This window comes from Bicyclus anynana, chromosome 8 (genome assembly GCF_947172395.1).
Source record: "Bicyclus anynana chromosome 8, ilBicAnyn1.1, whole genome shotgun sequence".
Classification (NCBI taxonomy): Eukaryota; Metazoa; Arthropoda; class Insecta; order Lepidoptera; family Nymphalidae; genus Bicyclus; species Bicyclus anynana.
The window spans coordinates 4,662,842-4,689,436 of NC_069090.1; the positions used below are offsets into that span (position 1 = coordinate 4,662,842).

The following is a 26,595-nucleotide window of genomic DNA, read 5'->3' on the forward strand; positions in this document are numbered from 1 at the left end:
CGAACATACCGCTGACATTCATTATAGCAATGTCGTTTACAATGTTGGTGGACGCTGACCTCTGAAACGGGTCGACTGATTTTATTGATTTTTCTTTGCATATTTTGTATTTTGGCGTCCATCATAGAATTTTAAATCGGTAGCCCAGAATTCTAGAGTGGGCACTGGACAATTCTGGGCCCGACCCACCCGCTATATACGCCTATGCACAAAATAACAAACGCGACAAGCAGCGTGAGTCGTGACGGCCTGCACGCTGCTCAACATAGAATTGGATCTCAAGTCGCCATCATCAATCATCCTCTCATTCATACCTACTGTCACTGTCATAACAAAACGCACCAAAGTCTGGAGAATGGACAGGTAGGAAAATGTCTCACCACCGTGGTTCGCCTAGTTTAAGTACCGATAGTTAAATAATATCAATCACTATTTTGGCAGAGCAGTAGGTACTTATGGTCATGAATAAATATTGAATTTGTAACGTGAAATTGGTTGTATTGGTGGTAAAATGAAACATTTTAGTTTTTACAATATTTTAATAAGCTAACGAGGGTGAGATTTTACGATTAGCGGATTATTTGACTAATTAATGCGTGCATTATATCATAATGATGACGTTGGTACATATTATGAGCAGCATTTGAGCAGACTTAATTCAATTAAGATGATACTGTTAACACTAATGTTGGTCAAACAAGCAAATCTAAATAACAAAAAGTTCTCATAGACGTTGCTTTGATAGGTACACTTAATTTTGCTTGGTGCATACAACTGACAATATTAAGGCTTTATGAAACATTCCAAAGGCTAAACCGTCATTGGACACTTTGCGATTTATGAGTAATCTGCGGGCTTTTGGAACTTCACCATAACCAGTCGGTAGTTCTAAAGATTCAACAAATCCCTCCATGTGCCAGTCAGTAGGTAATCCTCTAAATAGATCCATGCCAAGTTAGTTGTAGGTTGGTATTATAGCCTACTATTTTGCTAACAATTAATCGGACTACAACGAAATAAGTTTGCCGATTATTATCTGGTAGCAAATTCCAAGGCTTATTTGTAACGCCCAATGTTTTTGACTCCGTCGCAGTCTACAATGTCAATTATTCTTATACAAAAATATACCGAATTTAAGGAAATCAAAGACCCGCTGATCGGTCTGAGATTTCCCTGGAGACTTGGATTATAAAAGAACCTTTGTCGGTTCTAAAATACTCTTTGGTGACATAAGAAAAAAAAGGGCGAATAAAAACGATTTGTATGGAAGACCGGCGAACTCAAATCAGACTATCAATGTAATACACAATATTTGATTAAACATTAATATTCGTTTGAAAATTTTTATCTATTACGAGCTAAATGAGCGATTGATACAATTATTCTATGAACCTTTCTGTTCGTCCCATACAAAAGGTTCTAAACGTTTGTTCTCTGGTAACAGTTGGTTCAACTCTTCTATATCTTGAAGGGTCTGAAACAAAAATGTTGCAAGTTATAAGAATGCCTATCACCCATCAAGCGTACCTTGTGGTGATAATAAGCCATATTGTCGACCAATAGTGGCAAAGTACAAAGGCGTACCGCGTAAATAAAAAAAATTAAAAGTATGAAGATAAACAAAAACGCATTATTTTAGAGTCGACCATTGGTCGACATTTGTCTTTCTTTCGTCTCAAGATATGATGTCTCTTATTGATCTCTTAGGTCACTGATATTAGGTGATTACGACAAATTAATTCAAATTTAAGAAAAAAAAAAGTTAAGTTAATCGATATTACAGTTTCGAGTCCAATATCTGTTTTATTTTGTTATTAAATATGTTTCGCGACAAATGAAAATGATCATACCTGATTTAATAAGGAATTACATCTGGACAACTGGTGAGCCACCTCTCTGACTCGAGAAAGTCTCTCCGCGTGACGAGCGTTGTTTCTCTGTTTCTCCACTGCTATTGAATAGAGACGGGAGACTTCAGTGTCTGCCTGTAAAAAGACCGAAAAACTAAACCTATTTGCGTGTAATTTTTAGAAAATCACAATACTCCAAGCAACAGCCTTTATGTTGGTCTGCCTGAGGCAAATTAAAACTGCATCAGTAATCAATATATATATCGAAACACTTTATAAGTAGCACAATTAAGGAGGGCGATAGTTCCTTTATGACACTCAGTTATTTTAGTAGTTAAATGTACTTGTACCTATGCTAGTGAAATATACAACATTATAAACCCAATTTATCGGCCTACTACAGCGTCATGCCTCCTTCTCCTTTTAGGAGAGATATTATGGAGCTTATACCCATTACGCTGCAGTCTGGGTAAGGAATACATGGATTATGTCTTGCGCCTCGCACAAAGAGTCATTTTACGTAACTTTGCCGACCACCCACATACATTGGTCAACGCCATACCTGCTCAGACCCTCAGATCATAGTGATAATGTTTAGTTAAGGACCACGAGATATTAATGATAATCGCCGGGACAGCTTAACGTGTTTTCTGAGGCAAACATCAACTTCCCAACCTCAGGCTGAGAATTTAACAGGAAAGTAAAATAAAGAAACCCAGTCTCCATACAAACTAGGGCCCGAATAATACAAATGATACAGAGCTGAAAATTGGCCACAAATTAGGACCATCAAGGAGAAGTCATGAAGTAAATTTTCAAAGAAATTTATATTTGCCACATCAGTTAAATTACATGTTACATGTGGGCAATAATTGACACACAATTTATAGCATTATCTGTGCCTAACTCGACAGTCGACAGTTTTAATAAGGATTTGACACTAATTTGACACATCTCATCTCATATTATTAAGGACAGTCTGTGTTTGCAAAGACAACGGACTATCAATGAAATATGCATCAAAGAGGATATATTATTATCAATCACTACGACATGCAATTGCAAAGCTAAATTGGTGTGAAAATATTGAAATTAGTTTATTTTCCCTATTAGTTATTTCGGCTAATAGGAGTAACCTATTAAAATATACAAGATTTTTAGTAAGTACATTTTTCATTTCTGTGTCATTCTGAAAAGTGGGCCCATTTTCGTACATCTCCTGTCTTATAAGAAAGAAAATTTCGGTATTTTATAGCCCAACCTAAGACTCAAAACCAGGAGCTTGTGATACGAAGCCACATAGGCTAACTAGAGCTATGAGTCAGTTACTAGTTACTTAGTTACTTGTAGTTACCTCTTTAATTTTATTAGCGAGGCTACTCTCTTCAGCGGCGAGGGGGTGAGCGCAGGCGGCTAAGTGTGCTTGCACCCTTGTCGCCATACGCACCCACGGTCTGTAGTCTAGACCTAGATAAATGCAATTTCATTTAATAATTTAAAAAATACATGTACACAACCTTCACTTTTAAATTTATATATGGTCAATGGGTCGTTTAGCATTTCAACTGTCTATTATCATATCATGATCCCAAAAATATAAAAGATGTAGTAACCAAAATTGAGAAAGGTTCGCTTAGATGGTTTGAGCATGTAGAGAGGATGAAGTAGAATGGATAGGATAGAGAAAAAGTGCACATAAGTCAAAGGTAAGCTTAACCGGATCGGCTAGTTAAATAAATTTATAAGTACCTACTCATTATTTAATCAATTTATTTAATTTTAAATGTGTAATTTACAAGTGAATTTTTACAAACCTTCTAAAACCTCAGGATCCCGTGCGCCAGGTAAACCAAGTGTACCTCTCATTATTGGCAAAAATGTAGGTATTTCCTGATGAAGAAAAATTCAAACATTACAATTAAATACTATTTGATTTTAAAAGAAAAAATTATATGATTTTTTAGTTGAATGTCTAGTAGGTGATTCAATAAGCAAATAAATATAATGATTTGATTTGATTCATCATCATCATTGTCAGCCGATGGACGTCCACTAACCTTCATATGTAGACCTCTTGTATAGACTTCCAAACACCAGTCTCGAGCAGCCAGCTAGATTTGATTATATTGTGTAACTAGCAAACGTCAGCGACTTTGTCCGCGTGAAAGTTGATGTAAACTTTCAACCTTTATTTAACCCCCTTCTATTTATATTTTCGCATGCTTCATAAATACTTAATAAATAATTCCACTTATCATTGTACAAAAAAATAACTCAAAATATGAACAAGTTATTATTAAAAAAAACTTCATCCCCTTTTTAACTCATTAGGGGTAGAATTTTGAAAAATCTTGAATTACAGTTTTTTCAGTATTTTTCTGGTAGTACACATACCAATTTTTACAAAATGAACTTAAAAAATTAAAGACTTTCCATACAAATTTTCAACCCCTATTTCATCCTTTTCTGATTTTTATTTTCGCGACGAAAAGTTAAAGTACCTTCTTCGTATTATTGCCTCAAATTGTGCCAAGTTTCGATTGAATACATTGTAGTTGTAGTAGTAAACAAAAAGACGGTCAGACAGACAGATTAAAATTAAAAAAGAATATTTTTTGCCTTTTAGTATATAATGCCTTCCAACTATAATTATCAAAATATCTTCAATGTACAGAAATTGACCTGTTACAGTTTTATTAAACTTATAAGTATAAATATGGTGCTTAATCAAATTCAAACATTACCACAACCTGCCAACCTTGACTGAAGCAGCATGATTTGTCTCAGATCTCATAACTTAATTGTTTCTAGTGGTAATTTGTTTTAAACATCCTGTTTGTAACACTGTTGATTTATAAAGTAAGCAAAATAAAATATCCACCTGTAACCTCCTGATGTCCTCATCTAGCTGGGTATCTGTAGCAGGTTTAACAACCACTATATCTCGAGCCCTCTTGTTCTTCCTGGCCTGAAGACTGAGCTGTCTCCGCTGCAGTAGAGATTTCTTATTGTCTGCAGATCTCTGATTTTTACCAGAGGCTTTTGGTGAATCTGTAATTTTCTTTATATGACAACTATAATATACTAGCGCACGCCCACGACTTCATCCGCGTGAAAATTAATGTAGGCTTTCAACCCCTATTACCACTTTAGGGGATGAATTTAAAAAATTCTTAAATCACATTAAATTTCATATTTTTTCATGATTTGTGAACAAATTTTAAAAACTATAACTATAAAAATTAAGGACTTTCCATACAAACTTTCAACCCCTATTTCACCCCCTTCTATTTTTATTTTAGGGTCAAAAAGTATGCTATGTTTTGCCCCAAGGTCCCATTTACCATTATACCATAATTCATCTTGATTGGTTCAGCCTTTTAGCTATAAAAAGGTGACAGACAGACTTACTTTCGCATTTATAATATTAGTATAGATTAAAATATAAGTGCACCTTACCCACCCTAGTTTCAGTTAACAGTGTAACTCTAGAGGTAGGGCTGGCAAAATGCAGCAAGCAGCTCAGATGGTCCCCCACATTATGGGCTCAGAAATACTCAAGCATTTAACCGCTCAGCCATTGACTTTGGTGAAATAACATATTTGAGCCCATCACTGGGCAATAAGGGCTTACCAAGTTAAATAAAATTAAACATGACTGTTTTTAGAGGTTCCATATAATAGTTTCACCATAGACATAATTGTGGTATAGTTATGCCATTGCTTGGCATAACTACTCTACTTATCTAGGGTTTAACTTTGTTTCTACTACAAAAAGTACCTAATCATAAAGTAGAAGACAAATATAGGTTATATAGTCTGGAAAACTAAGACAAAGACATTAAATTTTTTATCCCTCATTTTTTGTTTCACTTTGCAGGCTCCTCATATTCACTTATTTTTACTGAATACTTTCGAGCTAACCAAACTTTTCTCTGACTATCCAGAATGTGAAACCTAGCCACCAACTACAAACTATAAAGCCTAACTTAATATGTGAAGTGTGAGTGAAACAAACTATCACCCACACCATCCTAGATGAAATAAACTGTAAACTTAATATCTTTTGATATTAACTTATATCTAATTGTTATAATTTTTTATTTGCATGTTGATAAACATTCCACATCGAGTTTGGCTTTAGTATAATTCGGTAATATAATATATAGTAAGGCGGAGGATTGTGTGTGAAGGCGCGCTCTCGGAAAGGCCTATGTCCAGCAGTGGACGGATACAGGATGTTGATGATGATGATAATTGGGTACCTTTTGGTGAAAAGAGAAAGGTTTGGTTAGCTTATAGTAAATTTAAATAAGTACCTCCTATAGGTCTGTCCACTGTATAGGATATGTAAGGCAGCTCAGAGTCTGAACACATGCTTGCGCCTGGAGAGTTATTACCGCTGGTGGTAGCTTCATTTCTCCTTGCTTCTAAAACATAATCATCTTATAAGTAAATTGTATGGAATTACATTAGGAAAGGGAATAACTGACCAGTCACCTGAAAAATTAGAAGTTGCTATCGTATGCCCTCTACGTACTGGCGGAGCACGTTGGGGCTGTTTTTTCGGAGGCATGGACTGCTCTGAACCCATGATATTGTTTTTAACTTTTAAATATTTCTATGTTTTGTAAAATTAGCTAAATTCTTTTATTGATTTGCAGAACACACAGAACAGAACTCTAACTCTAAAAAATTGACTGTCACTGTCAACTTGTCAAGTGTCAGTGTCAGATTAGACGTCAAAGTAAAATGTCATTTTATTTTGACATTGTTACGTGACATTCAAACCTCCGAGGTCCAAAATGTTTTAAAAACTTTTAGAACGTAAACTGTAAACGTCATCATAACTTTCACAAAACAAAAGTCAAAAGCAAAACGTCACGTCACGTCATCAAAATTAAATCAAATTGTGAAGTTGGTTTTACTTGGTAAATAAAAATAATAATAAGTTAAAGTTTCATAGGAATATATGAAGCAAATATATAAAAATGGTAGATGAGGGAACAAAGAAAACTCTAAGCAGCATACCGCTACTAAAAACGAAAGCAGGACCTCGGGACAAAGAGTTATGGACGACAAGATTAAAAGAGGAATATCAGGCGTTAATTAAGGTATTTGCCCTTATTGCTTAGTTTATTCGAGAAACTACCTGGTTAAATGATCTCTAGAGTTGCATAATTTGGTGTTTCATGCCATTTTTGCACCAGTTTTTGGTTGTAGAACGTATGTCTGTGTATTTAGGTTATTGGTGTGACACTACTTTTGATTACGTGTTTCAGTATGTACAAAATAATAAAGAGGCAGACAATGACTGGTTCAGGCTGGAGTCTGATAAAACTGGCACAAGATGGTTCGGAAAGTGTTGGTTTGTCCACAACCTGCTGAAGTATGAGTTTGATTTGGAATTTGATGTGAGTTTACACTATTTTTGTTGAGTTTTTCTGTTCGTAAGTAAATATTAATTAAATTATACTCATAACTAGTGAATCTCTTCAAATTTTCGTGTGTAAAGACTGAATATCTAAATATAATTCCAGCCCAAATGTTACAGTACAGAATGTAATGAATTTTTCTTTAGTAGATTTAGTGTCTTTTCACACAAAATCTTTTATCTTTTCAAAAGAATAGACTATAAATGAATTGGCTGCTAATATTCATAGGTAATAAGATGTTTGAAATATGTTTAATAGTCAATGTTTGTATTTGTTTATTTATTTTATTTATTCTTTATTGTACCAAACAGACATAACATATTTACTGTAATAGTAACAAATGACTACCATAAGTCATTTAAAAAAAAATATTTTTTTATAGATACCTGTAACTTATCCAACCACAGCACCAGAATTAGCCTTACCAGGGTTAGATGGTAAAACCGCAAAGATGTACAGAGGTGGAAAAATATGTCTCACAGACCACTTCAAACCACTATGGGCTAGGAATGTGCCTAGATTTGGCATTGCTCATGCTATGGCTTTAGGTGTAAGTATACTATCCATATCAAGTAATATTATAAACAGTAAAGTAAGTCTGTCTACCTTACCTTCTTGCAGCTAAACCAATTTAGAAAAATTTTGGTACAAAATTCAGTGAAACTTAGGTTTTAAGATATCCCAGATTAGTGAAAAACGGAAATTTAAATCAATAGAGTTGTAGGCTTCTTTTTGCTTCATTTCATTGGTACAATATGAGAATAAATGAATTGTCAATTTAAATAATATGACATTATTTTTAATTCATTGAATGTTGCAGATTTAATTATACTAATGTCTGTCAATACATTTTACAGAAATAGGTCTCATATAAATTGATTTTTCTCTTTTGTTTTCTAGCTTGGCCCGTGGCTTGCGGTTGAAGTTCCAGAGCTAATTGAAAGAGGTGTTGTGAAATATCAAGAGAAAAGTGAAGAAGCTAAATAAAGGGACTTTGTGAATGACACAATTCCATGTACATTACCACTTTGCCACTAAGTTTCAATCAATTCAATGTTCAGTTAACTCTCAAATTTCACCTCTGAGAGAAACTATGTATAATTTTGATCTGCTAGTATACATAATGAATTGTTTGCTTATAATACAGTCTTGTAAATATTATATATTTATATAACTATTATGAATAGTCTATTTTTTACTTGTATATAAATTTATAGGCTCAAAAAAACTGCTGTGAAACATTGCAATGCATTACTACAACTGTTTGAATGCCACTAATGGCTGTTATTACAAAATAACTTTTAGTTATAAAAAAATTGCATTATTAAGAACATTTACATTTACATTTACAGTACATTTTTAACATTCACAATTACAATGGAAGTTTTCATAATATACCTACCTAGGAAAGAGTTGCTTTTGTAAAAAATTACCAAATTTGACCTATATTCATAGTTAAAATAAATTTCCACTTATGTTTTTAATTTTTTTTGTTTTATTTTACATCATAGAGTTGTAGAGTTGTTGTTATTGTGGTGTCTAATTATTGTTATTGTTAAATTATGTGTGAAATACCCTTCGCATGAAATATCTATGATGCTAACCATCCATGGCTGAATCTTGTTATCATTTTTTTTTTATTATTTACAAATTAGCCCTTGACTACAATCTCACTCATGGTAAGTGATGATGCAGTCTAAGATGGAAGCGGGCTATGTTATGTTAGGAGAAGGATGAAAATCCACACCCCTTTTTGGTTTCTACACGACATCGTACCGGAACGCTAAATCGCTTGGCGGTACGTCTTTGTCAGTAGGATGGTAACTAACCCCAGCCGAAGCCTCCCACCAGCCAGACCTGGACCAATTAAGAAAATCTCAATCGGACCAGCCGGGATCAAACCCAGGACCTCCTTTTTGTAAATCCACTGCGCATACCACTGCGCCACGGAGGCCGTCGAATCCTGTTATCATCCTACTCTGATAATTTTAAATAAATCTAAATATGACCCAAGAACCAAGATAGATATAAAAACCCAGTACCACTCAATTTACAACACAAGTTAGTTCCAACGATGCAGAGGTACACTGTTAGCAGTTGCATGCACTATATGTACCTACATAAAGTAGTGACAAAGGAAATTTATATTATGTAGGTAGGTACACAAAATGCCTACCCTAGGTAAAAACCTTGTGCATGCCCCTGTTAGGTAGTATTGCTTACACAACAACATTACAGCAATAAATGACTTGTTGGAATTATTTTTTGTTTTTATTTTATTTGTGCAATAAAACGAAAACGGTATTGCCTATCGTAAAACGAAAGCAAATTTTTAGTGGTTGCACGACTTGAACAGGATTTTTTAACTTAGTTTTAAAATCATATAGACCTACCTATTTTCTGTAATTTCCTCCTGGAATTTTATCTAAATGCTTAGGTAAGATTTTTATAACTGATCTAGCAGATGCCCCACTGTTTCACCCTCGCAGTTCCCAGAGCAGTCCAATATTCCTAAATTAATCCGAGCTGGGAATCGTACCCTTGCCCTCTGTTGAGAACCACAGCACTACCAACTGAGCCAGAGATGTCGAATAATGCTAGCTACTCACGATCGAATCAGAAATGAGATCCGCAGACGAACCAAAGTCACTGACATACCTCAGCGAGACGTGAAGCTGGAAGTGGCAATGGGCAGGCCACATAGTTCGAATATCCGACGCACTTCGTAGTCCCAAGGTGCTGGAATGGCGATCAGTTTTATCGGATTCCCTTCCGTTTGCACTGCAAGAGCATGAGCTTATTGGATCTTGATTATAAGTTTATCTATTTTTTTTCTATTGCAGGATGTTTCGTAGAAATTGTATTATATTAGTTATCGTCTCATCATTATTTACAATGGCTGATTTGTTGCCATCCGTAAGTGCAGACATTAACATCTATGTAGAAAGTATAGGTACAAAATATGCAGTTAAATTATTAAATTCAATTTTTTACTGACATCTTTGTTTTTTTAGAGCTAATTTTGTTCTGTAACCAGTAAACTAAAAGTACCTATTATAGCATTTAATATTTATTTACAGCCGGAAGAAGTAAGCCTATTTATATATTATCTACCTAGCTATTTCCTTTTTTTAGAACAAAATAGTTACCTAATGTTTGTAGTTAATTAATTCATTAGTAGTAAAAGTACCTACCTAATTTTCTTTAATTTTTCAGGCTGCTGAAAAACCTGCAGACGCTCCAGTTAGTTAACTTCACATTTTGCAAGCAACGCACCCACTACCAAATAATACTAGTAGTTTATTAGAAGTAGGTAGGTACCTACCTAACTAATTAAACGACTTTGATTTTCCAGGCTGCTGAAAAACCTGCAGACGCTCCAGTAAGTTAACTTAACATTTTGCTAGCAACGCACCCAATACCCTACTAGGAGATTATTAGAAGTAGCTATCTAACTAATTACACGACTATGATTTTCCAGGCTGCTGAAAAACCTGCAGACACTCCAGTAAGTTAACTTAACATTTTGCTAGCAACGCACTCAATACTTTACTAGTAGATTATTAGAAGTAGCTACCTAACTAATTACACGACTATAATTTTCCAGGCTGCTGAAATACCTGCAGACGCTCCAGTAAGTTAACTTAACATTTTGCTAGCAACGCACCCAATACCCTACTAGTAGATTAGTAGAAGTAGCTACCTAACTAATTACACGACTATGATTTTCCAGGCTGCTGAAAAACTTGCAGACGCTCCAGTAAGTTAACTTAACATTTGCTAGCAACGCACCCAATACCCTACTAGTAGATTATTAGAAGTAGCTACCTAACTAATTACACGACTATGATTTTCCAGGCTGCTGAAAAACCTGCAGACGCTCCAGTAAATTAACTTAACATTTGCTAGCAACGCACCCAATACCCTACTAGTAGATTATTAGAAGTAGCTACCTAACTAATTACACGACTATGATTTTCCAGGCTGCTGAAAAACCTGCAGACGCTCCAGTAAGTTAACTTAACATTTTGCTAGCAACGCACCCAATACCCTACTAGTAGATTAGTAGAAGTAGCTACCTAACTAATTACACGACTATGATTTTCCAGGCTGCTGAAAAACTTGCAGACGCTCCAGTAAGTTAACTTAACATTTTGCTAGCAACGCACCCAATATCCTACTAGTAGATTAGTAGAAGTAGCTACCTAACTAATTACACGACTATGATTTTCCAGGCTGCTGAAAAACTTGCAGACGCTCCAGTAAGTTAACTTAACATTTTGCTAGCAACGCACTTAATACCCTACTAGTAGATTAGTAGAAGTAGGTATCTGACTAATTACACCACTTTGATTTTCCAGGCTGCTGAAAAACCTGCAGACGCTTAATTAAGTTAACTTAACATTTTGCTAGCAACGCACTTAATACCCTACTAGTAGATTAGTAGAAGTAGGTACCTAAATAATTACACGACTTTGATTTTCCAGGCTGCTGAAAAACCCGCAGACGCTGCAGTAAGTTAACTTAACATTTTGCTTACATACATCTGCTAGTAGGATAGTACACCTACTACCCTACTATTAGAATTATGTAACTAATTTCAGTAAGTTAACTTAACATTTTACCAACAACGCACTAGCCTATGAAGATTCAGATCACGAGGTCTTTTTAGCTGCTACCGTAATAGTAGTACCTAACTAATAGTTTGATTTTCTAGGCTGTTGAAAAACCTGCAGAAGCTCCAGTAAGTGAGCTTAAAATTTTGCGAGCAACGCGTCTACAACAGTACTAGTAGAAGTAGCTAATTAATTAACTTCGATTTTCCAGGCTGCTGAAAAACCTGCAGAAGCTCCAGTAAGTAAACTTGATATTTTGCTAGCAACACACTTACTACCTACCCTATTAATAAAAGTGCCTAACAAATTACACGATTTTGACTTTCCAGGCTGGTGATAAAGCTGAAGAAGCGCCAGTAAGTCAACTTAACATTTTGCTAGCAATGCACTTACTACGATATTAATAGAAATACCTAACTAGTTACACGATGCTGACTTTCCAGGCTGGTGATAAAGCTGCAGAAGCGCCAGTAAGTTAACTTAACATTTTACCAACAACGCACTAGCCTATGAAGATTCAGATTACGGTACTACTATTACGGTAGCAGCTAAATAGACCTCGCCTATTTAGCTGCTACCGTAATAGTAGTACATAACTAATAGATCTAATTAAGTAACTTTGATTTTCCAGGCTGCAGAAAAACCCGCAGATGCTCCAGTAAGTCAACTTAACATTTAACCATCAACGCATTTACTACCCTATTAGTAGAAATACCTAACTAGTTACACGATTTTGACTTTCCAGACTGGTGATAAAGCTGCAGAAGCGCCAGTAAGTTAACTTAACATTTAACCTTCAACGCACTTCCTACGTTATAAGTAGAAATACCTAAGTAATTACATGACTTTGACTTTCCAGGCTGGTGACAAAGCTGCAGAAGGGCCAGTAAGTTAACTTAACATTTTGCCATCAAACCATCATAGATACCCTATTAGTAGAAGTGCCTGACTAATTACGCGACTTTGACTTTCCAGGCTGGTGAAAAACCTGCAGAAACTTGGGTAAGTTTACTTAATATTTTGTTAGCAACGAACTTACTACCCTACTAGTAGAACTAAATTACTTTGAATTTCCAGGCAGAAAAAGCTACAGAAACTTCAGTAAGTTAACTTAGTAGCATACCTACCGAGAGCCAGGGCCTGCACTAGGTTTTTAACTAAGGTAGGTAAACGTGAATCAATTGTACAAAACGGAAAATTCCTTCTGCAATACAGATTCGCAATGAGTTATCAGGGTGTTTGTTTCTCATGAAATGCACTTCATTGCCGAAAGCTTGCTATAACCAGACACACCTCATTCAAAAGTTTGTCAGCCTTTTAGGATCATACTACTGACATTGAAACATGCTACCTTGCAAAGTCATTCACGGTTCAAACTATTTATTATGCTACCATACATATGACACAGAAAACATATGTACAAGTGATCCAGTTATCTACGAGTAGAAAGTTTATCGTGGATTATCGTTTATTAACACACTAGCTGACGCCGCGCGGTTTCACTCGCGTGGTTCTCGTTCTCGTAAGAATACGGAAATGAGAACCACGCGACCAAATCGGACTCGTAGTTTTTGACTCCTGAGATGGCGTTTAACCAAACAAAAACTCTTCAGCTTTATATAATATTAGTATTAATTAGTACCTATAGATAGGCAACTTTTCAACCCGGAAAAATCCATGGTTCCCGCAGGATTTGTGAAAAACTGAATCCGCGAAACTATTTAGCGGCCCGCGGCTTACGTCTCCGGCCCTAAAAATACCTCGTATATAATGGGTCTTTTTAGCCCCTTGTATAACAATCTACTATTTTTTATTATTGAAATAGCCTAAAGTTTTTTCTTATTATCATGTAGGTACATAAAAATATAGCTTGAATCTTTGATTATAAGTATATACGTATATACAATCAAAGGCCATTCATTTACACCGGTACTGGTATTTTTAAGAATCTTTAATGAACAGTAAAAGAAGAAAGCTGAAGAAAATAATATAAGCTGGTAATATTTTAAAAAATATGATTATTGATCTTTTTAACTTTTAATTTTTATTAATATGATTTTTAATATTTGTACAGGCAGGAAGTACAGTTACGGTAATTATTAAATCATTGATGATCACTAATTAATGTCTTCATTTGTAATATTTAAAAAAAAACAATATATGTATTTTTATTTGCAGATTGTAAGTATCAATTTTGACTATTTACATAAAAATCAAAACTTGAACGTTGAAATAATGTAATTTTTTAAAAATTATTTTTATTTGTGTTTATTACAGCCTGGTGTACGTATTTAATTAAATTCATACATACTATTAATTTTAATCAATTGTTTCGTTGGTTAGCTTAGCATATGCGTTTTCATATCATAAGGTGTTGGGTTTAAATCCTGGGTCGGGCAATGAAATTTTGAGTTTTTCGACCAAATACTTCACAGCAGCCTGGAATTGGGATGTTGGTCGTATTACATCCCCGTGCCTCAACAACACGACGACGGTCAATGACGGTCCAGTACGCCTAAAATGCGACTAACGATATACCTCATGAAGAGAAATGGACAAATGGGAATGGAATGCCCACTGGCATACATCGTCGCCGGCATACCCGAGAGCCCAGGTTAACCCGTATAAAAGTATATGAAGATGATTTTGATGATATACATTTGTATGATGTATAAATAAGGAATACGGTTAAATAATTGGTTTAATAAAAGTATGTTAAAAATAAAAAAAAACATGGCCAACCACGGCTCTACCGTGACCATTTTTGGTGCATTTCTCTATTTTAATCTATACTTATAATAAATCTGTAGAGAGGTCAATTCTGTACATGAAATATATTTCCAAAATAACTATCAGGGGGTGATTAGTGATCGATACTGATGCCAAAAATGCAATCAGTAAAATTTTTGTCTGTCTGTCTGTCTGTCTGTCTGTCTGTCTGTCTGTCTGTCTGTCTGTCTGTCTGTCTGTCTGTCTGTCTGTATGTTCTTTATAGAAACAAAAACTACTGGACGGATTTTAACGAAACTTGGTACAATTATTCTACATACTCCTGGTCAGGTTATAGTATACTTTTCATTACGCTACGATCAATAGGAGCAGAGCAGTGAAGAGAAATGTTGAGAAAACGGGAGAAGTTACTCAATTTTTTAAGCTTCCGTCGCGTGTACAGCCTTAATGGTTAAAGCTACATAGAAATCACGTATGACGGAAATGTTCTCCTTAAAATTATCTATAAAAACACAACAGCATATATATGTCTATCTTTTATGGTTGACTCACAATAACACGTGTAACTCCCGATAGCTTAGCAGTTCGGAGCTTTCTAATTATATTTGTCTACTCTTATGTTTATAACACTCATCACTTATCCCTAACTAAAAAAGTTAACATTATTACCTATTCAATAAAAAAAGAATCATAAAAATCGGTAAAGAAACACCAAAGTTATACAAGAAATACGCTAAGCCATCGCGCGTGAATACTAATTCATGCTATATGGATTATTTTTGTGTAACGGTTACCGCGCTCGATGCGACTCGCGGGGAGGAGATAAATAAAGAAGTGCAGCCTTAATGAGTAGGGTAGGGGTAGGGGTAGGGTAGGGGTAGAGTAGGGGTAGTGGTAGGGTAGGGGTAGGGTTGGGACAGGGTAGGGTAGGGATAGGGGTACGGTAGGGGTAAGGTAGGGATAGGGTTAGGGTAGGCGTAGTAGTAGGGTTTCACGCAGACGAAGTCGCGGGCGTCCGCTAGTCTAAAATAATTTCTTGTTTCGTTCTTTTCAAACCCCTTTTTACATAGTCGGGTTATAGTTTTTAAGCTTCATTTTTTATTTAATACTTTCCGTTTCCCGATTGAGCCTAGCAGATCTACTAGTACCTACCTACGAGTACATCGTCGCGTTCTAATATGAAACGACTGGACCGCGCGAACTTTACGATCGCATTTTAAAGATACATTTTGACTCAAACAATATGAAACATACCTATTTGTAATGTGCTCGCCAAGACATTTCGTTTGAAACCAAACACATAGTGATTATCTCGGTTTATTTTTTTTCGAAATGTGATGTATAAATATAAATTCCGCCATATATTTTTTTATAAAATTTATATAGCCTATGACTCAATTTGAATTATTAAATGAGGTGTCATTTCACCTCATTTATTAAAATCGATTCAGTAGTTTAGGCGCTACGGTGGAACAAACATACACACATACATAGACTGCCAAAATCATTACCCTTCCTTTTGGCTTCGCCGTAGTCGGGTAAAAAGGTTCCAAGGTTAACGTTGCTGAAATAAATCCACGGTATTCTAGTTAAAGGCTAGGTCAAGAATACCTTCAACCGACGACTTTGTATGAAAGAATTGATAAGAATGGAAGAAACTATGGAGATAGGCAAGGCAAGGCTTAGCAAGATGTGAACTCTGCCCTACGGGCGTAATGATATTGAATGTGTTTGTATGTATTATATAAAATTGATATATTTTTTAGTGCTTATGTGTCACGAGAGGACCGCTGCCGAAATTCAAATTAATAGGAAATATTCATTTTCCAAAGATCAAGGTGTGTATGTATTCGAAATAATAAATAACTAGCCAACGTCCGCCATTAGACCTCCTTAATCCGGCCCTGTCGCAAAATACGTTCTTAAAGGACTTCTACTAACTATAAACTACCTCCCTCATAAGTTTTATTTTTGTATATCTTATTCAAGACTGTGAAAGAGAAATTCGCATATTGAACCGACGATATTCACTTTACAAAAATCGTACTTTTTCACGTCGACTGTGTGAATCAATCGGGATCGGAATCGGGACAAAAAAAGTAGTATTTGTGTTATTCCAGGGTATAATCCATCTCCATTCTAAAATTTAGCCAAATCGATTCAGTGGTTATGGCGTAACAAACATCGATCCATACCAGTTTCTGCGTTTATATTATTTTTTTAATATTATTTACATGTTAGCCCTTGACTACAATCTCACCTGACGGTAAGTGATGATGCAATCTAAGATGGAAGCGAGTTATTAATGAGGAGGATGAAAATCCACACCCCTTTCAGTTGCTACACGACATCGTACCGGAACGCTAAATCGCTTCGGCGGAACGCCTTTGCCGGTAGGGTAGTAACGTGGTGGGAAAAGCCTCATCCAAAACCTCCCGCCAGCTAGGTCTTGACCAATTAAGAAAACCTCAATCGGCCCAGCCGGGGATTGAACCCAGTATCTCCGTCTTGTAAATCCACCGCGCATACCACTTCGCCACGGAGGTCGTCAAACTTTACCATATTTGTGGAATTAGTTCAAATGTTCGACTTTACTTTAACAGGTGGTGCCATTTAAATACGTCACAATGCCAACGGAGCCTCCTTCAACGCTATGTCCACCGTGTATCTGTGCAAAATGTCCTGATGCTCTTAGGAATGATATAGATTTCGATTTAAATAACCTAGTATAAGCATCGCGTCGTAGCAATTACCTTCTATAAGCTAGAGTCAAGAATTTTCGTAAATATAAAAGTTGTTTGTCTCATCGAGATGAAGCTACTCACGAAAAATTAACAAGTCAATTACAAAGTCTTTTTTGTCATCCTAAAGAAGAGTTGCGGATTTAAATAATAACGTAAAGGTTAATAGATAATATAAATGAAAATAAAAATGTAAATTAGAGTATTTTTATTACGCCTAATAAATACAATCTACAAAACCTTAAAAATTAGTAAGAAGTTCTCGAATCTTTTCGTTTAAAATTTTTCACACAGTCCGAACCATTGGTGGAAGAATAAACAGATGCTCTGGACATGTGAAGCAGCTCGAGATCAATATCTTTCTTCTGACCTGGGTCTGACGAAGGCCCTTGCTTGGATCGTTTGTTCAACAATGATAGGACATTTTTGACGAAATTTTTGGAAGTCTTGCTTGTTGCCGAAGACGTTAACGACGGTCTTAATTCATTAGAACCGCTGGAAAATGTATATTTCGTCATATTTTCACCCGCCAAATAAATTACGCCTCTTTCTGATAGAAAATCATCTATAGAATCGTTTGAAAAGTACGCTTGCGCACCCTTTTCAGATGAATTGGAAGTACCTTTTCTAGATTTATCGTCTTTCAAAATACCTGTGTTCGTGGCTAAGCCAGCCCTGTACTCAGCAATATCTGTATGGAAACGATTGTAACTGTGACATTGTATTTCTTTTTCCGATGATATATTTTCTTCACTCCCTTGATCGTTTCTATCGTTATCTGTGTGATTATCTTCTTTTACATACGTAGTTTGTTTTTTAAACATAACATTGTTATCTTTTTCATTTTCTAAAATTACTTTGGTCTCATTAATTATTTTACCGACATGTTTGGGTACATTATGAACTTGGTTACTTTCAGGAAAATGTTTTATTGTCTCTTCAACATTATCAAGTTCAGTTTTAGCCTGTGATTTATTCTTTTTCCAGTCTCGTCCATTCAAAAGTTTAGATAGTATATCATCAGACATACTTTTCTTTGCGTTAGTTTTTTCTAACTGACACGCTTTGTAACATTTGACTTTCTGGTCAGCGTTATTAGAAGACTCGGACAAATGTTGAAATTCTGTCGTTTCAGTATCTATATTGCTAGTATGAATCAATGGTGTCGTAACAGATGCATCTTGCCGATAGTTGAAAAACTTTCGAACATTTTTCTTTTGTTTACAACAGTTGCAAGTTTGTTGCAAATAATAAATCATTGTGCAAATCAATAAACATTGTGCTACAATGACTAGAACAAGAGTTATTGAAGTCCAATAACTATCGACAAAATATTTATTTAGGAACGATTTTATTCTATCAGTATCTTTATAAGAATTTATTATTGATTTATGTTGAGCCTTCAGATTTAAGGCTTGTAGTTTGTTAATAGTCGTTTTTTTTAGTTTCTTGATTGTAGTTGTTTCTATATCATCTATCAATATGTCATTGGGCAAAAACGATGTTTTATTTGGATTGAATTTGTTTATTATTAATACGTCTTTATGTTTTCTTTTGTTACCACAGTCTTTATTGAATGTTTTGACATGTTCTAAATCACCATCTACTATTGATTCTTCAATGCACTGATTTGTTTGCGGATTGTAAATAACACTGGGATAATCATACTCGTAGTCATATTCCTTCACGCACGGTGGTACAGCAACACATCTCTTTGCTTTCCTGCTAAAATGTGGTTTAACACCATTATATCTTGTGTCACAATTAACTGGCTTACAATCATTAAATGGATCGTCATCTTCGTGTTTACAATCCTTATAGTTATAGAATTTATTATTATAAGATCTAGTATCAAAGTTGATGTTTATTGCATCTCTTTTATTTTTTCCAATACCTGATTTAGAATCAACATATACAGCACAGTTCCCTTTTCTATTATATTGGCTTAAAGTGGGCGCGACAACTTTTATTAACTTTGTTTTACCTTTAAAATCATAAAATTTTAGTTAATTCCTACTATAATATAAAAATAAATAGCTAAATGTATTGCTAAGCGCAAATCTCGAGAACGGCTGAACCGATTTTGCAATTTTTTTTAGAATACTCCTTGAAGTAGGTACGAGGATGGATGGTTCTTACAGAGAGTTTTTTTTAGGGTAGGGATAGAGAAGAAGTGCACATAAGTCATACGGAAGCTTGACCGGGTCCGCTAGTATAACAATAAGTTGGTAATTTTATGGAAACGGTCTTAAACCCGTGCATGTTAAAATAATCATTTAATTGTATAATCACACCTCACTACGTTTCCACCCACGTAGTTCCCGTGTCCGTGGAAATAAACAGATAAAATATATCTTATGCTCACTGATGATGTAGCTTGGTTGGTACTTTGATTTTTTAAATCGGTTCAATGGTTAGGAGTGTAAGCGGTACAAAATACATATGTGCATTTATAATGTTAAGTTATTAAGTTACGCATCTAAATCTATAATTTAAACACCATAAAGCTCGACAGTTAAGGCAACATATTTATTTCCGATTCTCGGATAGGTCTGAAGTTCCCCATCTGCTAAACACTTAATTCAATAATATTGATCATGTTTAATTTTACCTCTAGATACATGATCTTTACATCCTCCAATAATTTGCAAGGAGTCACAATCAACCTTATCTCCTATTTCAAGGCAGCATTCATCCGGTGTTACTTCGATATCGTAATTGGTTTTGTTTGAAGTGTTGTTAATTATCACGAAGAATACTAATCCAATTGATGATGGAGACGGCCTTATGAGCCCACATTCTGGGTAAACCAATTCTGTATTCCTATCAGTGGCTGAGTTTTTTAAAACAGTAAAAATTAATGCGAAAAAGCAATAGTAAAAATGCATCTGTCAACATATTCTAAAAATCATTGTCAAATTAATTTGACGTCTGGTAGTTAAATCAGGAAGTTTGTCGTAGAAAGAAATAAAGGACATGGAACCTATAAAACAATGAACACAGACAGAGAAAGAAATAGACGAATAAATATCATCCGTTGAAATTCACTAAAAAAGAGAATAGATAATTAATGTGTGGACTCTACAATGAAACGAAACAAGAATATTCGATAATAATTGGATGCACGCAGTTTTTTCAAGCACAACTAACAAGCTCAAACACAATTAGAAAATAAAATAAAATGAACAAAGTGTAAGTACAAAATTATAGCCTCAAAAATGTCATTTTTAGTAACTTAGTTCAATCTAATGTGTGTGTATGTGATGTAAAAATCACGTCAAAATCCTTTGACTGACAATGGCACGCCTTATAGTTGTCTATTTCTTTCTCTGTCGTTGAGGTTACTCCAAGGATTTTATTTATACCTCCTGTTCAAAGATATCAATAATTTCTGGTGTAAGAACGTTGTATCCTTAGTAAAATACTTGGTCCTGTCTTTTCCGTCCTTGGATTAGTCAATTTTATACATCTGTCTCTACTTAATTAGGAATTGATTAGTATTTAGACTATAAATATTTGCTTAGACCTTGCAAAAATTAGTCTGTTTCTTAAAGTTTACAAATAGAATGCTGTATCGACATATTCTTAGCTTCCGAATTTCGGAAATTCCGAAAAAAGAACACAGTTCACACGACACACAGATTTTATTAGGTACTTATTTAACTTCCAAAATAATTCCCATGAAGGAAGGAATGAAGGTAATTCAAAATTATATAATTTAAATACACTGTGATAATAAAAAACATCTCTTTTTGATTATTTTGACTGTGGAAATAAAGGACATTTTATTTTATTCATGTGCTTCATTGTCCTCAATTCTCTTCATTGTTCTTGGACCGTCATCAAACGGTGGCAAGCCGAACAGTTCTGGCCTGAAGTCAAGAAGTGACCGGATGACCAGAGTCGCGTGACGAGTGTGTTCACGATCCATGCGCGCGTCAGGAATCATTACTACCTGAAATGCTTAAATTTCGATTATTTTGTACTAGCTGTGCGATTTCTCCCATGTATATACCCCGGCAAGTAAGTTGAACCAAAATGAAAGTTGTCTGCGCAGATAAAGTAACAAAGACCCATGCCTCGTGGATGTCCAGTACATTAAATACAGTGTGCTAGTTTCACCGTCTGTAAGCCGCCCTGACGTTTATTAGTCCAATACAAGAAACCCCCTAACAATATTAAAAATGACTTTAAGCTAATTCACACGCTAGCGAAAAAAAGAATTATTTATGAAAAAATTTAAACATCCTGTTGCAAGTCATTGAACTTTGACCGAGTTTAGGCTAAAGTGAATGACCTCAAAGGGGCCGACGAGCCGAATAGCGCAGCGGGGGAATAGGTAGATGTTTGAAAATACAGGATGTTTTAAAATAATTGATTTTTGAATGTTTGTTGCAATCGTAACTCCTTAAATTGTATATATTTTTTATAATAACACTAATGGATAATAAACATTGGGTGCATCATGTGGGATTTCGGTTTAAAACGAAGGAAACTTTACGGTGTGTATGTCAAATAATAATTGAAAATTTCTCACGCCATTATAATGGCGTCAGTGTGTTGCTATGTTTAGGTACTCGTGCCAGCTTTCATTTTTGAATTTCACGTGAACGAAGTCGCGGTCGTCCGCAAGATTTAAAAGCAAGTTTACCTGCATGCCGGCTTCTTTAGCTGATTGCACTCCTACCGCTGAGTCTTCGAAAACGAGACACTATAAATACAAACAGGAGCTTATTAGGATATTCTGAATTTATTTCGAATTTTGCGTAGCTGTCCTAAATCTGATTAGTAATGTAGTAAATTGTTAGTCGTGTTCTCAAAAACTGGATTACTGGGTAAACCTGAGGTTTGAAACAAAAAGCTAAGGCCTCGATTGAGGGTGTCTTGACATTCAAACGAAATAGTCTTTATATTACTCTACACATCAGCGGATCATGAGTTCATGCATGGCGATTCCCGACGGGTTACCTCATCCATGCTCACGCTATGTATGTATGTATCACGGTATATGAATATCCTTTTCTTTGGGACGGCTTATCTAAATTTTATCCGTCGCCAGGTCTGTCACTATGAGAGAACACGTCAAACATTAACCCTTATGCCTGTCGATTCGCTTTGTTGCGTGGTGGGCCTAAGCTCCAAATTCCCTCTTCAATATAGAGGAAGTCTTAGCCCTGCAGTGAAGCGTATAAATATGTTGATAATGCTGAAATGTCACCTGTCTTGGAGAAGGTTTATCTGGAAATCTTGAAGCAGCCACCAGGAAGATGTCAGGGTTTGGTTTGCCACGAAACACTTCTGGGTCAGTGACGCTTACCTATGGCCAGAAACATAAATTTTACACCACACATAAACGATCAAGTTTAACTTCAAGTCAGCATGACATTTAGAGCCCAGGATCCATGTCCATCCAGTCCGTAAGTAGCTTCATCTAGATGAGACGCTCAACTTTTTTATTTACGCAAATTGTTGATTCTGGTAACTAACTGGGTTACCAGGTAATAAAAATATCTAAGCGTCGAAACGAGATAATGTTGGTGCCACGCAATTTGTAGGACATTGTAACTGTTAAGTTGTATAACTATTAATTAAACAATAGTAAAAAATAAACAGCTGGGCTAATAGTTTATATACCTACAATTTATAAAACTGTCATTTCCTTAATACAAAGAAACGATTGTAGGGAAATTTATACTTTGTGATGAAATAAGCCAAACAGTTTCGGTCTCGCAGTAGCGTGGAGTCTGACAGCTTGTTCCATAGAGTTAGTCGCTAACGCCATTGGTATTTTGTAGTCATGCAGATGAGTGAGTAGACGTTCAGCTCCTGAAAGAAAACAGTCGACCTCTCAACCCTCTCTTTCCGCCTAATAATTTAATTTATTGTTTGACACCGAAATAGCATAACGAGTCGCGACGCTGAACTCTGAAGTGGCAATGGGTGGGGCACATAATTCGAAGCGCCGATGGGTCCCAAGGTCCTAGAATGGCGACCCCGCACTAGAAAGCGCAGTGTTGATCAACCCCCAACCAGGTAGACTGACGAAATCAAGCGAGTCGCAGAAATTCACTGGATGAAAAATGTATGGGAATGACAGATTTTGGTCACGTGACCTGTCGATAGCAAATATCATTCCCATACATTTTTCTAGTTGTCGAAGCGTTTGCGATCGTGGAAAGAGAATCGACGTGCTACAGTGGTAGGGTGTTCTGTAAATAGTATGGAAGCTGACATCAAAACCTACTGAAAGAACGCAATATATGTTAGCTGTAATGTTACGGTTTTTAATTTATATTGATTTTTCTACATAATCACTATCTTCAGGGCAATTTAGTCCTAGTATGTGATGAAATCGTTACTTAAGCATTGATTTTATACTTGATTATTATTATAACTCTGTAAAGTATGTCGTAATATTTACGGTACACCCTGTATGTTGCACAATAACCTCCTTTATCTTCCAGTGAAAGTCTTATTAAAATCCGTTTAGCCGTGACAAACAAACAGACAGAGAGACTAAAATTAAAAAAAATCCTTGAAATCGCAGACAGACACTACAATTATATTTAAATGTTTACATAAAATTGTAATTACGGCCTTTATTATATTTGAATTTTATATATTTTTTTTTTATATTTGAAGCAATTCCAAGTGCACCTTTATTAACCGACTTCAAAAAGGAGGAGGTTCTCAATTCGGTCGGTTTTTTTTTTTTTTTTTTTTATTCTAGTTAGTTATTCAATTCGTATATGGACATAAAAAGGTAAACAAGATCTATATTTTACCAATGCGGAATCACTGACTATTTTGGGCCATTTTTGAGCATCGGAGTTTATAAACAGGTAAACAAGGCTTATGCAATTAAATCGGACAACCTTCGTAAACTACCGAATTTGTAAGCCCGCTATCTGATATACTTTGCCAAGGTTACTTCCTGTTGTGAATTTGAACACATTCTTGCAAGGGTTCCACATTTTTATAATTTATTATTTTTTAATTAAAATTTCTTATTAGATTTTTTATTGAGAAATTCATGAACATAATATCTATGTAAGTATGAAAAACAACACTCTTTTTGTCATTATTGAAGCACGTTAAAACGGCCTTACTACAGGCCCTATATAGAGCTTGGCCCACCACGCTGCTCCAGCGTTGTCAATCGGCTCACTGTTGAACATGAGTCTCTTCTCAGTATAGCAATGATCCACCACGTTAAGTCAGCCATTGACTGTCAATTATTCTCACGTTTCTGCAGCGCAAACGGCAGCGGAGACGTTTCATAAGTCGAGCCGCCATGCACGCAGCGACCAATACACGATCAATTATAGTCGTGGGTGTTGAAGAAACGTGTGAATAATTGATCGTCAATGGCGTGCATTAGCCCAATAGCGGATTCACAGACACACATGTAAAAAATAAAAAAAATATCAGTTATGCAGGTTTCCTCGTAACGTTTTTCCTTCACTGTTTGAGACACGTGATATTTAGTTAAAAAAACGGGCTATAATACCTATTGAATAATAATATAGTATAGTTTGATATAAATAACAGGACAGGTGGCAACCCTATTGTAGCTTACCTTTTTGTAACGGTGCACTTGGCAACATTTTTTGGGCCAAATCATTTAACTGCCTCTCGAATTCATCAACCGATATTGGCATCTTTACTTCGTTTACGACCAACACACTCAGTTCTCTGTCAGTTAATCCATACACCTTAAAAAATTAACGTGAAATCTTACTAATTAAACTACCAAACGCCCCGCGGGAATCATCATCATTAGCAACCCATATTCAGCTCACTGCTGAGCTCGAGTTTCCTCTCAGAATGAGAGGGGTTAGGCCAATAATCCACCACGCTGGCCCAATGCGGATTGGCAGACTTCACACACACTTTGTAGGTTTCCTTACGATGTTTTTCCTTCACGGTTTGAGACACTTCATATTTATTTTCTTAAAATGCACATAACTGAAAAGTTGGAGGTGCATGCCCCGGATCGGATTCGAACCCACATTCTCCGGAATCGGAAGCAGAGGTCATATCCACTGGGCTATTACGCACCTCCATTTGATGTGATAGTAGATCAATGAGGATTTCCCCAAAATGAAAAAATCTCTCTTCTACGTGCCTTTCCCTCTGGACCAATTTAGAGATATATGCGAAGAATAATATATCTACCTATTAATGAAGATCTTACTTTAAGTTGTAATTCCTTTGGATACTTTTTGTTGTGTTTTTCACATATTTGTTTAATCATTTTATGATATGTAATTTCTGTATCTGAAATGTTACACGTAATTTTCTATAGTAACTCGTTAAATCTACACTTATGACCTACACTTATGACCATACTCGCAGTCGCCCGCGATTTTTTCCGCGCACACCCGCTTACAATGAAACAAACGAACTCTACAGCTTCAAGGACATCATTCGCGTTCCATACATTTTTGGGCTCTTTTTGAAAGTGCCGGCCAACAAAAAAAAAATGGCACGAAACGATAGAATTAGCCATTTGGAGCAATAGCTAATATGGCATAAAAGTTGTCAGGTTGTTTTTCGTTGGCCGGCACTTTCAAAAAGGGCCCAAAATGACTGATTTTTTTTTACCGTAGCACCTGTATCTTCTTTAAATGGCAAAATGGAAATTGCTTATTCCAATGTTTTTACTGTTCACTGGACCAAACGAGACAGTTGGTCGTAAAAAACACGCTTTCAAGGATCCATACGCTCAACTATCTATGTTTAATAGACGGTTCCAGATCCAGTTAAGGATCCAGACCCACAAAACCTGCTAATTTTATTTAAAGGTCCACTGCACAGCTTTTTCTATGTTCTGTGATCTATTGCATAGTGTTAGATATAGACAGATACATGCAAATTCTTTCACTCACAGTATCGAGTTATGAAAACATGTTAATAATAATAATAATAATAATAAAAACATTTATTCAGCCAAAAACAACATAACATAAATAAGAAAAAAAAACATGAGAATTAATACTAACTTAATACTAACTTAATACTAAGGCTTCGGCTGAATGGGGCGCTGCCTCAGCTCTATGCTACAGCTAAGTAACTGTAGCGCTGATTTTCAGGCATGACCCCAGGGTGAGCTCACGGACTGATCGGGAGAGCGTTGCGTCGTTAAAATAGATAAAATAATATACTATTATGTATCCACATATCTATAGTAAGTAAAAAACATACATACAGTCGAACGTAG

General features: G+C 35.6%; 4 protein-coding genes across 5 annotated transcripts; 1 reads left to right on the plus strand and 3 right to left on the minus strand.

The window, feature by feature from the left end:
• Nucleotides 1-519: 519 nt before the first annotated feature.
• LOC112042792 (BLOC-1-related complex subunit 5) lies at nt 520-6,563 on the minus strand. 2 transcript variants are annotated; one of them, XM_024077953.2, is made up of 7 exons: nt 6,351-6,563; nt 6,170-6,277; nt 4,732-4,901; nt 3,665-3,740; nt 3,205-3,317; nt 1,851-1,985; nt 520-1,474 (listed from the first exon to the last, which is right to left on the minus strand). In XM_024077953.2, exons 1-7 carry the CDS (start codon nt 6,442-6,444, stop codon nt 1,385-1,387), a joined length of 786 nt encoding a protein of 261 aa, XP_023933721.1. In that variant the 5' UTR covers nt 6,445-6,563; the 3' UTR covers nt 520-1,384. The 2 variants fall into 2 exon arrangements, with proteins under 2 accessions (XP_023933721.1, XP_023933720.1); XM_024077952.2 differs by having other exon boundaries at nt 6,170-6,280.
• Nucleotides 6,564-6,704: 141 nt separating this feature from the next.
• LOC112042794 (ubiquitin-fold modifier-conjugating enzyme 1) lies at nt 6,705-8,465 on the plus strand. The gene is made up of 4 exons (XM_024077956.2): nt 6,705-6,964; nt 7,133-7,264; nt 7,668-7,835; nt 8,186-8,465. The coding sequence occupies exons 1-4, from the start codon at nt 6,842-6,844 to the stop codon at nt 8,270-8,272; spliced, it is 510 nt and encodes a 169-aa protein (XP_023933724.1). The 5' UTR covers nt 6,705-6,841; the 3' UTR covers nt 8,273-8,465.
• A 9,134-nt stretch (nt 8,466-17,599) lies between these two features.
• On the minus strand, nt 17,600-20,260 carry LOC112042825 (uncharacterized). Its single transcript, XM_024077999.2, has 2 exons — nt 19,984-20,260; nt 17,600-19,356 (listed from the first exon to the last, which is right to left on the minus strand). Exons 1-2 carry the CDS (start codon nt 20,258-20,260, stop codon nt 17,621-17,623), a joined length of 2,013 nt encoding a protein of 670 aa, XP_023933767.2. The 3' UTR covers nt 17,600-17,620.
• A 739-nt stretch (nt 20,261-20,999) lies between these two features.
• On the minus strand, nt 21,000-25,706 carry LOC112042793 (probable pseudouridine-5'-phosphatase). The gene is made up of 6 exons (XM_024077955.2): nt 25,570-25,706; nt 24,952-25,087; nt 23,068-23,198; nt 22,591-22,689; nt 22,024-22,083; nt 21,000-21,327 (listed from the first exon to the last, which is right to left on the minus strand). Exons 1-6 carry the CDS (start codon nt 25,627-25,629, stop codon nt 21,163-21,165), a joined length of 651 nt encoding a protein of 216 aa, XP_023933723.2. The 5' UTR covers nt 25,630-25,706; the 3' UTR covers nt 21,000-21,162.
• Nucleotides 25,707-26,595: the final 889 nt, after the last annotated feature.

Excerpts from the sequence above, each read along its gene's own strand:
- LOC112042793 (XM_024077955.2), bottom strand. The coding sequence starts at position 25,629 with ATGATTAAACAAATATGTGAAAAACACAACAAAAAGTATCCAAAGGAA. Across the intron at positions 25,088-25,569 it reads CAAAGGAATTACAACTTAAA|GTGTATGGATTAACTGACAG; the intron begins GTAAGATCTTCA and ends TAATTTTTTAAG. Across the intron at positions 22,084-22,590 it reads ATAAACCTTCTCCAAGACAG|TGTCTCGTTTTCGAAGACTC; the intron begins GTGACATTTCAG and ends TTGTATTTATAG.
- LOC112042825 (XM_024077999.2), bottom strand. The coding sequence starts at position 20,260 with ATGCATTTTTACTATTGCTTTTTCGCATTAATTTTTACTGTTTTAAAA. Across the intron at positions 19,357-19,983 it reads TAAAGATCATGTATCTAGAG|GTAAAACAAAGTTAATAAAA; the intron begins GTAAAATTAAAC and ends ATGATTTTAAAG.
- LOC112042792 (XM_024077952.2), bottom strand. The coding sequence starts at position 6,444 with ATGGGTTCAGAGCAGTCCATGCCTCCGAAAAAACAGCCCCAACGTGCT. Across the intron at positions 3,318-3,664 it reads GGATCCTGAGGTTTTAGAAG|GTCTAGACTACAGACCGTGG; the intron begins GTTTGTAAAAAT and ends GCATTTATCTAG. Across the intron at positions 1,986-3,204 it reads TCGCTAATAAAATTAAAGAG|GCAGACACTGAAGTCTCCCG; the intron begins GTAACTACAAGT and ends GTCTTTTTACAG.
- LOC112042794 (XM_024077956.2), top strand. The coding sequence starts at position 6,842 with ATGGTAGATGAGGGAACAAAGAAAACTCTAAGCAGCATACCGCTACTA. Across the intron at positions 6,965-7,132 it reads AATATCAGGCGTTAATTAAG|TATGTACAAAATAATAAAGA; the intron begins GTATTTGCCCTT and ends TACGTGTTTCAG. Across the intron at positions 7,836-8,185 it reads CTCATGCTATGGCTTTAGGT|CTTGGCCCGTGGCTTGCGGT; the intron begins GTAAGTATACTA and ends TTTGTTTTCTAG.